The 17694-nt window shown below is 38.7% G+C and overlaps 1 protein-coding gene across 1 annotated transcript in view; it reads left to right on the plus strand.

Moving 5' to 3' along the window:
* LOC144636935 (MAM and LDL-receptor class A domain-containing protein 2-like) overlaps positions 1-17694 on the plus strand; it is a 74364-nt gene that overhangs the window by 49170 nt on the left and 7500 nt on the right. Inside the window, exons 33-54 of the mRNA XM_078496135.1 lie at positions 80-175; positions 1053-1327; positions 1537-1648; positions 2052-2383; positions 3090-3228; positions 4056-4223; positions 5309-5543; positions 5901-6052; positions 7451-7684; positions 8022-8284; positions 9879-9987; positions 10334-10678; positions 10875-10913; positions 12450-12567; positions 12734-12805; positions 14181-14252; positions 14843-14914; positions 15419-15490; positions 15603-15674; positions 16092-16163; positions 16522-16593; positions 17377-17448. Of these exons, the coding sequence (XP_078352261.1) occupies positions 80-175; positions 1053-1327; positions 1537-1648; positions 2052-2383; positions 3090-3228; positions 4056-4223; positions 5309-5543; positions 5901-6052; positions 7451-7684; positions 8022-8284; positions 9879-9987; positions 10334-10678; positions 10875-10913; positions 12450-12567; positions 12734-12805; positions 14181-14252; positions 14843-14914; positions 15419-15490; positions 15603-15674; positions 16092-16163; positions 16522-16593; positions 17377-17448 (3193 nt within the window). The remainder of the gene's footprint in view (positions 1-79; positions 176-1052; positions 1328-1536; positions 1649-2051; positions 2384-3089; positions 3229-4055; positions 4224-5308; positions 5544-5900; positions 6053-7450; positions 7685-8021; positions 8285-9878; positions 9988-10333; positions 10679-10874; positions 10914-12449; positions 12568-12733; positions 12806-14180; positions 14253-14842; positions 14915-15418; positions 15491-15602; positions 15675-16091; positions 16164-16521; positions 16594-17376; positions 17449-17694) is intronic.

Here is a 17694-nt window from a genome sequence, read left to right on the forward strand (position 1 = left end):
ATTTTGACATGAAGCTAAGTGCATGACTTCTCTTAATAAAGTTATGTCTTGTATTTTATTCTTTCTTATGTGTCACCAGCAAGTCCAGACTGTTATTTTGAAGAGAGCATGTGCGACTGGAAGGCAGACGAGGGATGGGTCATTAAGACTTATTTGTCGGGATTGGAAAAACGAGGTAAAATTGTATTTCATGATACGTTATCAAAGATTTATCTAAAGCCTTGGATGGTATATTGGTCTGTATTCCTTTGTATGGGGCCCTGTTGATGAAATAGAGCCAGTTCATATCAGGGCGATTTTTTTTCATTCCATTACAAGATCCAAACGTAAAAGAGAAACGAGAAACTTAGTTCTATCTTAAAGATCTTTCTGTATTATCCTTTAAAGACGACTTTGTGCACAGCCCATCATCTTCTTTGTTGTTTTATGTCTAATTACTAACGATGAAAGTAATTTGATCCAAAGGTCGCCAGTTGACAACAATTTCTCGGCCAAAGCCTTGGACATAACCCTAACATAACCCCGTTAGGCTTCGACTGTATTCAAAACAACAAGAATTTTCGCTATAATAGACCATTTCAATGGTATGTTATAGGGTCGCCGAAAACAGCGTTACTATAGCTGGTTAACCCTCGGACGTACAAGCAAACTCATACCCCCACCATCGTACAAGGGGGGGGGGGGTGAATGGAACCCCTCCCCGGAGTTTTCGTTATATTAAGGCGTAACGAAATTATTTTGCACTGAGAAGAAAGCCTTTAGCTTACTCTACAAGATGACATAATTTTAATTGGCTGTGACGTCAAATGACGTCACGTGACGTCATTAAAGCCGCCATCTTGGATCCGCCATCTTGGATTTCAACATTTTCTTAGAAAGTCACAAAATAATGGAAATTGATGCAAAATCAAGCCAGCATGCTTATGAAATGTAAAAATAAACAAATCTTGCACTTCTGTTTCAAACAACTGGAAAAAATGAAGAAAAATGTTAAAAATGACCCTTTTTGGCAAGACCTGCTTGTATTTGTGACTGTTAAATTATGTTTTCAGGTGGATACGTTGCTCTTCCCGCGTCAGAGTCAGGCTCATACTTTCTGTCATCACCTGTTTTCAACACTCATGCTTACGAATGGAAGTGCCTTCGTTTCTGGTACATGATTGGCCAACTCGGCGATCACATTCATAACTGGCTTGAGGCAACGTTAATAGTGTGGCTAAAGGAGGTGTCATCAAACGGAACTCAGCTGCTTCTCTTTACCAATACAGTGACCAATGCAGTACGGTTTATGCAGATACCATTTCCAAACAATTCCATTAACGTACAGGTATTTATAAGCTGGCTGCGCCCTATTCCTCCTTTTTTTAATCATCGCATTTAAAACTCGTAACAGCTTTGATGGTATTGAGTTTATAACTCTCACAATAATAGTTGGCATAAGAATCCAGTAAGACTAGTAGTTAACCGGTAAGACTAATAGTTTTCTTACCAGATGAGGTGTGGGTTAACAACCCCTTCTTCTGTATTATATTGTAGATTGATTTTGTGGGTTTGAGCGCATTTTCATTGGGACCATTTATTGCCATCGATGATGTTTCCTTTTCAAAAGAGCCTTGTGAGCAAATTAATCCTCTGCATACTGGTACAGGTAAGTCATAATACTTACCTCGTTTTAGTGTTGTCCTAAAAAAATCACAACCCGAACACAGTTAAGGTTGTGTTACATGGGACAACTTGCAACAACGATTTTTCACGCAATACCGCGTCCCTTTTCATGGTATGTTAAACGAGTCAGCTTTTCGCGCAACATCGTACAAAATGTACTTGGCAACAACTCACCCTGTTACATAAGCTAACGTTCAAAATATCCGTCATCATGCATTACGAGTTTTTGACTTGGGCTTAAAAACTCGCAAAGTGTTGCCGAGTCAAAAGTTGTGCAAAAAACGGTCCCTGGTACCATGTTGCAAGTTGGTCCGTGTAACAACGCCATAAGTTTCTTTAAAGTTATATCTCAATACCGTAAATGTGCGATTTTATAAATCCGTTAGAATGTCAAGAAGCTTTCGGTATGGAAAACGGTAGAATCTCTGACGCACAAATTACTGCTTCTTCGCAATGGGATGATGACCATGCGCCCTCCCAGGGAAGATTACACTTCAAAAAAACTGGAAACAAACAAGGATCTTGGTCAGTTGCCAGAAGTGACAGTAACCAGTGGCTCCAGATTGATCTGGGTGGTCTGTACACAAGAGTGACACGTGTAGCGACCCAAGGGAGAAATGCATTCAACTATCAGTGGGTAACCAAGTACAAACTGCAGTACAGTAACTATGGAGTGAACTTTCAGTACTACAAAGGACGAGGACAAACTGCAGATGAGGTGAAGTAGACTTGATATATTAAATTTCATTTTCTTAGATTATTCTGGAGAGGACGTTTACAAAAACAGAAGGCAAGCGTTTTAAATACGTTATGCCGGCCCTAAAAAAAACTAACCCCAGTAGTTTCTGATTTGTGAAAGCAGTATCCGATACCTGCAAAACTCCAATTAATAAAATTGATTGCTTTTGGTTAACTAATTTGATAATAATTACAATGACGCCTAATTAACTTTATAATTCCATCTTGGCATATACCATCATTTCTTTACATACATATCTTACATCTCGTCAAAACGATCCAAGCACTGCGCGGGAAGATTGTCACATTCAAGCCTAGTGTAATATTCTGCCCTGGGTATTGTTATTTATGAGGAGTAGTTAAGTTATGGGGAATCGCTCTGGCCTGACACAGGCCCAAACCAGGCTAAGTCGCCAGGTAGTTTGCAGAGACGTCGAAACGGCTTCCAGACGAGGAGGGTGGGCTGGGTACCAACCGCTCCCTGCCGCAGACTGGAGTAGAGTGTACAAGGGGAGCCCATGTTTGTTTTTTTATACAGCCATTTGTACATCAAAATTTATCCTCATGGCATTAATACCAATTTAAACTGACTTTAGTTCTCCCCGGGAGGGGGGGATGAGTGAACTCAGATTTTTATTCGTATATGTCTTATATCTTGTGACTGATTCCATCTTTGTTTTTGTTAGGAATTTGATGGAAACACAGACTCGGATAGTGTTGTCTACCATGAACTACATCCACCAATCAGAGCACGTTACGTTCGTTTTCGACCAATGGCGTGGCTTGGAGCCATATCAATGAGGGTGGAGCTGTATGGCTGTAAAGGTACCATAGGGACGTTAACTGTATCTGCAACTATTCTAGAACGTACCTTTTTGCATCGGAAGTAAATGTTCTTCTTTTACATATGACACGTGTATTCCGGCAAAAAGACGTGAAATTGTTTCAGATCCACTTTCATCCATCCTCGAAGACCCAGGGGCAACAAGTCGGGACGTCGGGATTTTTCGGGCTTAAGTTGACAACAAGCTCGGGTAAGCCCTTAGGTACTTACTTTTAGGGGCAGCAAGTCTGGACGACGGGAGTTTCGTGCGAAAGTTTACAACAAGCTCGGGAAAGCCCTTAGGCACTTATTATTAGACGCTAGAGTCGCTCTACTGGCCCTCCTCGCTGATCCGCCAGAAAAAAAAACTATTTTTGTGGCCAATCAAAAAGAAGGACTTCAAACCCTTCTGGAACTGGTTCGGTCTGACCAAACGGAGACGCAAGAAGACACAAGCATTTGCGTTTCCATTTAGCCAGGACGTGCGCGCACTTGTGTTGACTTCGCAAGTTTTTTATCGTTTGACCACACAACACAAGGTCGATGCAAGCCTCGCTGTCTATTGCAAGGTACTGAATTGCAGCCCGTGCTGTAGCATTGAAATGGCTTTTGACAACTTGCGTGCACTTGCGAGTCGTTTAGCCAGTCAACGCAGGTCTGTACGCAAGTTCAAGTTGTGACTGCTTGCGTCCACTTGCGTTACCGTCTGGCCAGGGCTTTACATGCTTTGTACTGATCGGAATAATTATGTCTTCAATAAAGCAATTTTTAGGTCAGTTACATAGAGCTAGGTCATGCAGTAACCAGTCTTGTTGTTGACACCATTTAGATAACTCTCCTTGTGACATATCAGTAGACTGGTGTGGATGGAAAAGTTTGCATGGCTGGAAAAGAATAAGATACAAAGAGCTTGAACAGGACTATCACGATAATGATGGTGGTAATAAGAACGTTGGCGAAAATGATGAAGGCGATCATGATGACGCTGATGGCTATGGTAGGAAATATTGTTATATACCGTTAGGTAATGTAAAGTGCGCGTTCGAACCAAGTGGCCCATCAGGCGTGCAGCTTATCCTAGTTTCCTTAGCGTTGAGCGACTCGGAGTATTTCTAGTTCTCCGGGATGGGATGCTAGTCCATCGCAGGCTTACCCCAAGCATTAAACTCGCTGGTACTCATTTACACGTCAAGAGAGGCAATATGAGAGTAAAGTGTCTTGCCCAAAAACACAACGTAGTAACCCCAGTAAGGGATCAAGCCCAGACCGCTCGATGCGGAGTCCAGCGCCCTAACCATTAGGTCGTCGTGCCGTTATGCACAGTAGAACCACGTATTTGCGTTAATAAAATACGGCCCGGGAAGGGAAAAAAAGGGGGAACGCACAGAGTATATTCAAATTGTGATACAGTACTACTAAAAAGTTTCTAAACCATTTTACCGGTAATCCCCTTTTGTATAATTGTTTTATGACTGTACAATTTCTTAAGTTTAACTGAAAGTTATTTTTAGAAGACATAGCATTAAGAAGTAAGCACCCCTCAGTTATCGACGCGTGCAATGAAATTTCCATGTTCCAAATAGCGAAGCGCGCGAGGTTTAAAAAAAGAATGCAAATGAATATAACCTCACGAGGCCCAGAAAAACAACAGCGTGTTCTGAGAGAAATAGAAGAAATCTAGGCGAAGTTTTCGTTTCATAATAGTGTTTAAGGAAACATGTTATCTACACATGTGAAGATCTCGATTTCGAAACTTTTTCTGACACGTTTGCCCTGTTTCAATGCTGAATGAGCCAAAGTTAATCGATAATAAGTCTCCGAAATCTTACCCATTCTTCGCAAATCTTTGGAAAATTTCTGAAAATGTTCGGAAACATTCGCACGACCTTCGGACAACATTTTAAAAATCCACGAAAATCTTCGGGAAATGGTCGGAAATCTTCGGAAAATTGTCAAAAACATCGTAATTAGTAGGTTTATATAATAAACAGAATAACACATGGTTGCTGGATATATAAAATCACCGTTATTTACTGGTAATAGTGTATTTTTATAATCAAAACCTTTGATTTTTTTCTTCAGGATTTTTTGACCCAAGTGACTACGAGATCCACCTTCCTGATTTCAATCTTGGCCACGTGACATTCTCTGATATTTCTCCCCTTCGTCTGGGTTTTACTATGTGTTTCTGGTTGAAGACCGCGTACAGTGGCTTCTTTATTGAATACAAAGTCGCGACAGAACAAAATGAATCACTAGTGCTAGGAGTTTATTGTGGTAACAATACTCTTGAAATTCAGCTGGAGAAGAAGAGAAGGTACAAATGAGTTTCTATGTATTGTGTTTTTTGCTTTATAATCCTCGTTTTATTCATTGACGTTAGATTGCAAGAAAAACTGATAATTCATTACATTGTTTCAAACACGTTCTTTAGCAGCTTTTTATTTTTACTGCTCAAGTTCAAGTTAATATGTTGCTTACTAGAAAATGTTGGCCATTTAGACTGACAAGTAAACCCCTTACAATTGTAAAAGTTCTTTTAATGGGTAGTTTCCATTTTACTTCTAAAATACTACAATATCAAACATTTCGCTAAATAAATAAAATATTATTGACCTAAATATCATTGATTAAAATATCATTAACTTTTTATTTGGTCATTTTTTATACACAGCAAAATGCCATTGGGCGTTACAGATAACACGTGGCACCACGTGTGCTTGTTGTGGAAAGTTTACGACGAGCTTTTGGAGGTTTTTAAAGACGGCAAAAGAAAAAATCTGTCAACTGGATTTCAGTCAAGCCCCCGTCATTTAGGAATTGAAGGTATAGTTCCACCTTTGCGAAAGAATGATGTTTAACGAAAGAGAAATATACACATTCATCTTAAGCAGTTTAGAAGAAAGCCCAAAAAAGGATTCGAACCCATGGCTATGCGATTCCAGTGCAAACGCTCTTCCACTAAGCTATGAAGTCACTGGGATATGGTCCAATGATCAATTCCCACTGGGAATTCACAATTGACTAGCTCCCAGTGGTTCGTTCACATACTTACCGGGAAACTTACAACTTCTAGATGGCTATAAAGCGTGTGTTGTTGTTGTTGTTGTTGGTAAAAAAAAGCGTGTGATGTTGTTGTTGTTTGCCATCTTACCGTTCCCAAATTAGCAAGTAGCCAATCAGAAGCGCGATCTAATGTCCTGATATGCCACGATATCAAGTCACTGACCTGATATGCCACGATATCATGGTCACTTTGAAGTAAGTAGTGTTACTGTACGATGAAGTGAAAAGAGGTTTTACCAATAAAACAGAACTTCGTAATTTAAATTTAGCGGTGTTTAGCAGTGGTAAAAAGAGAAAAGTTTCCCTGCCAAAACAAAACTTGAGCGCGCTCGCCAATTGCCGACAAGTACTGAGACATTCAGACTGAAAAAAATGGAATCGGAATTTCCAAATTTTTCGCTTAATTTTGATTTGAAAATTTAGAGAATGAAACTCTAAACAAACGAGTAGGAAAAAGGCAGAAGGAGAACTTGGTAAAAGTGTTGAAGACCAATTCAACACAATTTGCAGTAGGTACCTTGCAAACATGGCTTCAACAGAGCGATAAATATAACCGGATTTTTGGCTGAATTTGGGTACGGTAAATACCTAATCGTACCTTTTTGGTACGCTTCGGTTGCATATCAGGCTCGTTTGGTCTCGCCATGGGTATTTTTGGGTTAAATACGAACCATGGCTCGACCAAACTCGCCTGATATGCTACCGAAGCGTACCAAAAAGGTACGATTAGGTATAAATACCATTAAAGATGAATTCCAGTTCGTACTGCGCAATCTCGGCTGCAATGTTTATGTGAGCCTCACACGAAGGGAATGTTTACAAGCAAAACTAAAAATTCCACGAGAAACTTACCCTTTTCTTCATTATTAACACCAGATATCCTTGCAGAACAAATAATAACGAGTAGAAGAACCTTGACGCTATTTCAAACCGACGTTTCAGCTCATCGGAAATTCTTGAACGAACTGTAATGGCGGACTAAAAAACGTCATGTATGCTGTCACCGAAGTGTAACGTTTCAACGAATTCAAAACAAAAACGTAAACAAACCCCGAGTCTGCGCAGTACGGACTGGAAATCAGCTTTAACATGCAAGTTATATAATTACGTTTCTCTGTTGATTGGACAAACTAACTCTTACTAAACATGTCTTCTTAGGGGGTGGAACCATGACAATTGGTTTTAGAGACAGCAACGCAAATGCATCAGTTGTTCTCGGTGTATTCAGTGGGTTCAATCTATGGAGTTATGCAATGAACGCAGAGGAGATACTGCGCATGTCACATGGATGTGGTACTGAAGCCGGAGACGTGAAGGCCTGGGAAACAGTAATCAAAGGGTTACAAAAAGAAGTAGCGGATGTATGGCCTCGAACTTGCATCGACAGAGAAGGTATTTCACCAAGGAAATTTTAGTGGTCGAGGATTAGAACCCTTTCTTCCCTGTTGTCACATTGACGTCACGAAACAGTGTCATGAAAATTATGGAACTGCCTCCGGCAAAGCAACAAAAATATTCTCTTTAGCAACTCCCCTGGTAAAACTCTTCTGTGCGTGCCTTTTCATTTTCGTTTTTTTTTTTCCTTTCGTTTTTTTCTCTTTTTCTTTCTTTCTTTCTTCCTTTCTTTAATTTATTGATTTACTTGTTCATATCATTAATAAAGGCAGTTAACTGTCACTTTTAAAATTTATGAAACCGAAACTGTGTGCATATATATATTTTTTGTCAGGAGACAGACTTGTAGTAGATTCCAACGCTACCCATTTGAACCAGACAGCCGTACTTGTGAGCTCAACATATAACAGATCACGTGACTGGCATAGCGAATGCTTAAGATTTCGTTACATGTTGAGGGGACCTGGAAAGAAAAGTATGACGATTTACCAGAAGACAAACAACCATCGAGAAATACCAATCTGGATTTCAAAACGCAGAACTGGAACAAATTGGATTTACGGACAAGTTCCGTTGAGTTCTGTTTCGAAATTTCAGGTACATATCGAGGGGTAATGGTACCGTTACATCCCATTCTCTCTTTTGCATTCTACCCCCATCCCACATTAATGGTTCCATCCGGTATATTGCTGCCTCCTCCTCCGCCCTCTTCTCCTAGGCTTTGGTAGATTGTGCTAGCATAATTTTAAGCATAATTTAGCAAAACGAGCATTATTTTAAGCATTTATTTTAGTTTAGCACTGCTAGCATAATACGAGCTTTTATGCGTTGAAAACAAAAAAAACCATCTTAGTTCTAGAATAATTCAGTTTATATTTTATTTTTGTATTGTTTTTGGAAAATATTGAGGTCTGACTCTGTGGTAAGGCCCATGGTCAAATATGCTCCGGCAGAGTCCAGGTCACCCTGTGCATATATGAGGGTTTTATTTTTAATTTTTTAATTTTTTTATAATTTTTTTTATTTTTAATTTTTTTATTTTTTTTTATTTTTTTTTAAAAAAAATTAATGAGTAGTTGTTTTAATACTGAACTGAGGGCTTTGCCTGGAGGGCGTCTAAAATAGGTATATACAAGTAACCCGGATTCAGAACCCAGAAACGGTTGATTTCGATATTATTTGTTAGTCATTTGGCTTTTTGAGGTGCGCACATGCGTATTTGCGATGCTAAAGACTGTAAAACTGTAAGGTGGACTATATAAATGTTCATTAAAGTTAAAATTGATAGAGTTAAGCTACTGGTGATCTTTATTTTCCTTAAAATCTATGTAGCATAATTTCGGCGACAGAGAGCATAATTTCCAGAAAGTAGCATAATTTTGCCATAATATCTTAAAAATATGAGCACTGCTAAAAGCATAATATGCTTTTTTTTCGAGCACAATCTACCAAAGCCTATCTTCTCCAATACCTGATATGACCATAATACTGAATATTATCTTGCCTGGCCCCTCCCCCTACCATCCCCCCCCCCCCCTTCTACTTTACATCTTCCCACATGAAGGGTCCCTCCAAAATATATTGACACTGTATTAGTACAAGCAATGTTTCCTTTTGCTAAATACTTGCTATGAAACTTATTGTTTGCAAATAAATTACTCCTATGGATCCAAATGAGAAAAATCAAAGCTTCATTGTAACCAAATGTGTCTGGGCGTTAAATTTTAAAGTTACAAGCAAACGAGATTAGTTTTGAAAATTGTTCCGCCCAACAATATTTCAAAAACCCATTATCCAACCCGTCTCAATGTTCGTTTCTTTTAGCCATCCGTTCCTTCTTTTGAATTTGCTGTGTTATTAACATGTTCCTTTACTGTTTTCAGAGGTTATTTTAATATTTCACCAAATTTGATGGTCATTTCCGATGCCTAAATTTGGCTAAAATCCGTGACACAGTCCCCTTTAAAAGTACTTCCTTGAATGTTATGTTCAACCAGAAGTTTACAATGTTGGTTACATTATAAACTTCTCAATTCAATTTCTTATAACTGACTATTCTTATCCATCGCATTCTATGTCGACGTTTAAGTCCACACTTTTTGAAAGGCCTTGCACCTTAAAAAGTGTATGGTCTAATGAAGGAAATAGTATGCAATTTATTGTTTTTAAAAGTGTTTCATTAACACAATAGGTATTTATAAAAGGAGAAGCAGAGAAGAAAAATGGCCTGATAGCATTGACGGGACTATACATTGGCAAGGGAGATCATTGCAAATACAAACCCCTGTCGGCCAAACAAGGTAAAATGTGTACTTGTGGTTTCCATTGAACTAGAACTACTTTGTACGTCCTCTGGTTAGCAATTGAAAACGTGTCCAAACTTTGGACTTCCTTACTACGGTCTTCAATGGTAATTTTTGGTAATTTCTTTTTCCCTTCAAGACATGTTTAACTGAACTATTTAGCACGAAAACGTATAGAATGTTTCTCGAAACGATCCATTCTAGCTTATGTTCTTGTCAACGTCCTTGAAGACAATAGTTTGCAGTAATTATTTTTATATGGGGAAGACCTACGAAGCCGTTGGGAGCTGGTTAATAACGATGTTCATTATTATCAAAGCCTTACATACCGTTTTCTATTTAGCTTGCAGTGAAAACTTATTCAACATGTCAGGATATTTCTTCTCTCCATCTTTTCCTGGGTACTATCTTGATGACATATTTTGCACGTGGCACATCACCGTCCCATCTCATTACATCATTCACTTGGAGTTACAAGAATTCCGACTCAAGGACCACCCCTCGTGCGACAATTGTTTTCTTCAGATTTTCGATGGACGGGACGACACTGCGCCTGCGATAGGCAGATTCTGCGGTTATACGTATCCTCCCGTTTTCGTCTCTTCGTCAAATCATTTGACGGCTGTTCTTCGTTGTGACGGAAACTTGCATGGAGCAAGATTCAAGGCCTTTTATAACGCTGTTGCAGGTACATAAGAATTTTGTAATGTTGTTGTTAGACTTGGTGTGTTGCTGTCGTCATCTTCGTTGTTGCTGTTGTTGTTGTTGTTGTTTGCTTGATATTAACAACTTAATTTCCCGGGTTTGTTTTTATTCCAACTACAACCATCGGATGTGTTGCTTGTTTTAGAAAAAAAAAAACACGTGTCCTTTTTTTCTTTTAGCTCATGACGAACAAGGCTCGTCTTGCTCTCGTCAGCAAGGTAAACAATACAACGTTTGTACCATAAACGCCCGGGGGGGTACTCCAAGAAGTTTTATACGGGGAGGCTCCGCCCTGAGATCCGACCCCATTTTGACAGAAAAGGCACCCCTTTTATATACCTTTTATTGAAAAAAGGTACCCCTTTCATATACCTACATGACATCACATAGACTTAAAACAGGAAGTTTTATTGTCATTTTCATGCAGCGCTAACAAAAATTTAAATGATACAGCCATAAGTTGCGTCTGTTCGAAATATTTTAATTAAAGGCCCTTTTAAATACCTAAATGACAGATTTCCCCACCCTTTCATATACCTAAACTTGTGAAATCCCTACCCTTTTATAAACCTGAAGCCTGAAAAAGGTACCCCTTTCGGGCGGAGCCTCCCTGTATAGGCCATTATAGGGAGTACCCCCCCCCCCCCCCCCGGGCATAAACGGCCCATGGAAATGCTCGAAACATATTCTTAGTCCCATGCTGGGCCGTTTTCATTTGGCTTGCGCAAAAACAAAGCTAACGAAATTGCAACAACCAATTGTCAGCGAACGCTGACAATATAATGCCCGGGACACAATGAACCAAAGAGAACTTATATTAAAGGGGCTATGTCACGGATTTTACAAGGTGTTTGAGCAGAAAAATTTACATTTGTGTCGCAGTAAACCTAAAAATAATAGTCCATTTGTAATAAAAATTGCTATATTAGAGCACTGAAACTGTTAACGGGCATCTTTGGCTGCGGATGGCTCTGATAAAAACGGATTACAACTTGAAAAAGTTAAGCTAACGCTTTGAAGTTGTTTCCGCGCGCCATCAAAAAATCGATATTTATAGCCGTAGGTTGATTTTTTATCTGCAAATTAAGGTTGCATCTTCCTTTATATTTTCAAAGATTATGTTTTTTTTTTCTACCACCAATTTCAGAACAGTTTGCACTGAAAATCTGCGAAATCCCCGTGACATAGCTCCGTTTAAATCACCCGGCAGGCGGCAAGCACTGACCACTGAGCAGATCGCATGTTTGGCTTTGGTTTTGCAGCTTTTTGGTTAAGATGTGGCGCCAGTTAAGTCAGTCATTTAGCGTATTAAAGTAGAGCTGTTTTCAATTGAGTGTCGTAAAACCAAAACCAAAGTAATTACTCTGGCCAATCACAAAGGACACAGACAATAAAGTGAACCAATCAAAACTCGAAGCAAATACATGTAGCTGGCACGAAGCGCGGGAAAACGTGCGCGAGAGAGTCACGATTGGTTTTGGTTTTAGTTCTGATTGGTTGAGAAAGTGGCGCGAGACTTTTAAGCCAACCACTAAGCGTAGTAATGCAAAACCAAAGCAAACGCAATTTACTTTCGACACTCAAGTGAAAACGGCTCTAAAAACAAAGCAATTCCGGATTTCCATTGACACTCAAATGAAAACTGCTCTTACATCATCTCTTTTTTTATTGCTATTAGAAATTGGATCAATGTTTGCGAAGATTTTTTCATATCCGGCACCGTGTCCTTGGCTAAAGTTTTAATTTGTGTTTAGGATGCCCATCAAGCTGCAAATGTGAAGAATTCGGCGAAGATCCAGACAAGAATATTCTGGTGACCGGAGAAGACTTGCTGACTGTGCCGAGCAACCTTCCTTCTAACACTGGAGCAGTGTAAGTTACAGGATTTTCTACTTCATCATTTAAGAAGCTAGCTAAGTCGCATGCAACAAAACTATAATAAAGCTATCGCGCGTTGGTCAATGATCTTGATTAATGTAATTGCAGGCTACAGTATCTGTCATATTTGTTGTTATATGGCCTGTTTTTTTTTCGTTAGGACTTTCCAGAAAAACCGGATATCCCAGTTGCGAGAGAGGGACTTCATAAATCTCACAAAACTGGAGTACATGTGAGTAAGATGTTCAAGTTTCTTCCTTGCAATGGAAAACTAACTTACAACCAGAAAACCTAAAACCGTCAAGTTATTCCCTTAAATCATGAGGAAAATAAATGCATCCTTTAATCAACTATTACTCAGAGAAGCATAAGCCTGACAAAAAACTGTCCCTGTCTTTTACCTTGTTTTGCTTGAAGGATAAGTTGCATTGATATTCCAATAATTATAACGCCCGGAAGACATATTTATTTGTAATGTTTGTTACTTCGATCCAGAGAAGTAATTTCTTCGCTAACACAAGTTTCAGAGCAAGTATTTGGCATAACTTAATAAAACAGCCTAAATAAAAAAACTCAGCCGTAACACAGTCCCTTTAACCTCTCCCTACAAATCTTACTAGTAATAGTTCTCACTATAAAGCTGCCCCCGCCTTTTTATAATTTGTTTTACAGCAATAATCTAGGATTAGTGGAGTCTTTTTGTCGCCTTTAAAATTAGGCTTCGTTTTTACTGTGCCATGTACGTCAAGACATTGTTTGGTCTGTTTGCTGCGGAATTTCTTGTTGTGTGACACCATTGCGTCCTAAAAATATTCACAAGTTCAACTCGAATATATTACCTAACGCGCGGAAATAACACCTAGCGGAAATAACACATACATTATTTATGGTGACAACACACAAGATTATTCCCGGGCTTATAACATTCACAATTAACTTACAATAATTGCCAGTTCAAAAAGCCTAAAAATTCCCCGAGTTACAAAATATGGCACATTCAAAGATTCGAGAAGACAATTTTTTATCCTTATTTAAACCACTTTTTGAACAAATAATCTGACAGTTTGTTAGCGAAACGAATTACCCCCGAGAGCAAACCTTAACGCTCGAACCAGCTCTTGGAACACACGAAGCCAAGAACACGAAACCAATTCCTCGAAATATTTCGACGTATTTCTAACAACTGCTTCAAATATCACTTAATACAACCAAAGCAGAGAAACCACTCGAACAAATCTGTGAACACGCGAAAGCCAAATATCGGAGTAATCAATGTGTGTCTTTTAAATACCGTTCTAACCCAAGATAGGGATTTTCATTTACCGCTACCCCCTGTTATCGTGACGTCATACGTCATCATTACCCAGAGATGCTTTGCGGCAAAACGTCATCATTACCCTAGATTCCTAGCGGCTTTTTTCGAGCAAATCGAGATTTTTTCTGGTATACATACCGTATATTTTGACTGTAAGTTCATTCTCTATATATACGCGCAAGCTACAATGAATGCCTCCTCGGGCTTTCGCCTCTGGGCGAAAGCCCTGCAGGGGCAATTATCTTGAACAACCAACTAATTCTATTTTCCTTTTTCCTTTCCTTCCTTTAAGCGACATGAGTTTCAATATTTTACTCCACCTTGATGAAGACTGTTTCCAAAATACTCCGTCTGTCAAGACACTGTAAGTAATCATCTCAAACAAATACCGTAGCTTAGTGAGGATCTATTGTATTGTATCTATTGTTCAATGTCTGTGACATTAATGTTTTCTGCATTGCCCCTGAAGTGGCCCGTAGAGTAGTATTTGGTACGTAATGAAAATGCACTTCTGTAAATAATTGTCAGATCGTCATGTACAATGTTCATGTCAGAATGGTTTAATAGTAAGTTCCTTTTTTCCGTAATCTGACTAATCTGTATAAACATCAGCAAATAAAATAAAATTTTATCATGTTGATCATAGAGCAGTTTTCAATTGAGTGTCGTAAAACCAAAACCAAAGTTATTACTCCGGCCAATCACAAAGGACACAGACAATAAAGTGAACCAATCAAAACTCGAAGCAAATACATGTAGCTGGCACGAAGCGCGGGAAAACGTGCGCGAGCGAGTCGCGATTGGTTTTGGTTTAAGTTCTGATTGGCTGATAAAGTGGCGCGAGATTTTTAAGCCAATCACTGAGCGTAGTAATGCAAAACCAAAGCAAACGCAATTCATTTTCGACACTCAAGTGAAAACCGCTCTATTTCTTCGTGTTTTCCTTTGTTTCAGGAGACTGAATTCCAATTTCTTTCGCACTCTCCCTGTTGGAGCGTTCGCTGGACTGCCTGAATTACGTGTTCTGTGAGTATGTTTACAAGTTATAGTTTTCATTACATTAAAAAGTTAAATATAGTCTTATTCTTTCACTCCCATTATAGAGTGATTAAGAGGAATCCGCAGCGAGAGACTGACTATGACCACTATACACCTGAGCAGCTGTGATGCTCAATCAAGAATCCACACACCACACGAACAATTTCAGTCCACTGAATCCCATGAATCGCGATGAGCTCGCCCGACTTGATCTTCCAACTCTAAAAAATTGTGACCAAAATATTTCCACCTATGCCCGCCCCAGATCCCACACCCACCGTCCCACTGACGCAGACATGCGTGAGGCCAGCTTGTTTCACACACCCGGGGGACGTATCTGTACTTGGTCCCTATTACTCGACTTCCTAGTGGATTCCGTCTTAAACAAAATGAAGTAAAGCACTTGACAGGAGAAAGAGAGACCATTTAGTTAAGACACATTACATGTTATCTGTTCCATATTAAGTAACAAGTTGCCTGAATCTTTTTCAGCGATTTGGGAAGGAATCTTCTACACAAAGCAAGTAGTGGAATCCTTGAAGGGCTGTCAAGTTTAGAGGTTTTGTAAGTGCTATATTCTGTGTTAAAAAAATTCAAATTCGAAATTTGCAATTTCAATAAAGTTCATGATTTAAATCAGTTTTGTTGAACTTGACTTGACTGGTTGTGTTTTTAGAAGTTTGCGTTCAAACCAGATAGAGGCGATGGAATATGGCGTATTTGACAACAACAGCAACATGACACATTTGTAAGTATATTCGTGCAATTTGTTATTTAAACCAGTCATTTGCAAAGCGAGTTTTGGGAGAGCAATCGATTACATGTTTGGGTACGGTCCACAAGAATAAACTGTTACTGTACTATTTATTAGACTTTACTTAGACTTTATTACACTATAAAGTACATTGAATTACGTAGAGAAGTTTTCTAATAATTTAGCTCACTTAATATGCTCATTAAAGAAGATCTAAGTTTCGCCTGAGTTGATAAAAGCACTATGCATACGCCCACTTGTTTTGCCAGTAAAAAATTATCAGCAAACTCTTTTCATTCAAATAACGAGTGAATTTACCTGAAGATGTTCAATTGTGGAGCACCTCAGTTGCCCTTCCTAGTATTACTATAAATATTTTATCCAATACTGACCTACTGTTTCATGTTACAGATACCTTCAGGAAAACAAGCTCACGACTTTACCAAATGGTCTGTTTGGAACTCTTTCAAAACTAAAAGTATTGTAAGTATTTATAGTTTCACGTAACACTTCAGAAAACAAAAGGTAACCAAAACGATAATAATAAGGAACCGGGGATATTGTTGTCATAAATTATAAATAGCCTTACATTATTTTTTTCATCACTAGCAAGTGACGTACTATCTATGGACTCCTGATGAAGACTAGCAGTATTGCAATCAAAACGTCGCGATCAACATCTCAAAGCGATTCTATCGAGAGACAAACGAATAAACGTTCATTCCTACATATGGAATCCTGGAAAAAGCAAAAGAGCTGTGCAGATACATACATGTGAAAGCACTTTACTTATGAGTTTATCGCAATCTGCTTTTCATATTAAATTTTGTTTTTTCGCTAGGGACTTAAGCAGCAACGAGCTGACAACAGTTACAAAGGGAACTTTTCAAGGATTGAACTCGTTAGAGTATCTGTAAGTACAAACCACAGTGCTGGAACCTGAAAAGCGAAGAGTACTGTAAAATGATTATATTGCCTCCGCAAACTTTTTAATAAAATATAATATGATCAAACTTATATTTTTTCACGTCTTTCTAGTAGGGCACAAAGTGAAAGTGGGTGCTATTAAACATTCGGTACTGACTACTTTTAGTAAGAATTTCTCGGAATTTTGTCATTTACAGCGTTTCACTTCATATTGCCACTTCTATAGTTGTTATGATACCTGAACATGAACTTTATTACGAACAAAAACTACATGAAAAACACTGGGATTAAACCTGTTCGATGCAACCCTCTTGGGAGCGTAAGAGTCTAATGGGTAGAGATGAGCTTGAGCTTCAGTCACTAACAAAGCGGGAGTCTCGTATCTTGGATTGTTCTCACGTTTTCCACCAGCATCCCTTCGAGTGGTCACTAACCAATAGCTTGAAAAGAGAGGCATTCCGTGAAGCCACCATGTTATTAGGCCTTTTCCGATTTCCTTTTTTTTTTTTAAAAAGTTTGTGGGAAACCTTTTTTAAAATTTTTCCCTCACATTTCTTTTTTTTTAATTAAATTTTTTTTTTTTTTTTTTGCCCCCCGAGCCCGAGTTAAAAAAAAAGGAAAAGGAAAATAGCAAAATCTTTTTTTTTTTAAAATAAAAAGAGACAAAAAAAGGGGGGGGGGAAAAGGAAAAAAAAAAAAAACGTTAATCGATTGGTCATTCTCCTTTAGTGGCACTTCTATGCAGCTTTTTCGTTCTTTTTCAACACAGGTACCTGAACAGCAACAAACTCTCCGACGTACCATCCGATGCATTTAGTGAACTGAAAAACATAAAATACCTGTGAGTGATAATCTATTTGTTTCGTGAAACATAAGTGCATTGGTACATTTTTAATGACATTACTACGATGTGAAATTTGAAAAATGGTCACGTCAGATTTGAGTAACATTAGTTGTTTTGGCTTGGGTCTAGTCCTCAGGCCATGAGCACAGCTCATGCCAGTGAGGTGTTCTTTAAAAAGGAACATTGATTACTAAGTTTAACTGACACAAAAACTTGATTTTGCCATCACTAACAAAATTAATA

Source organism: Oculina patagonica, chromosome 1 (assembly GCF_052425735.1).
Source record: "Oculina patagonica isolate OP01 chromosome 1, crgOcupat, whole genome shotgun sequence".
NCBI classification, from domain to species: Eukaryota; Metazoa; Cnidaria; class Anthozoa; order Scleractinia; family Oculinidae; genus Oculina; species Oculina patagonica.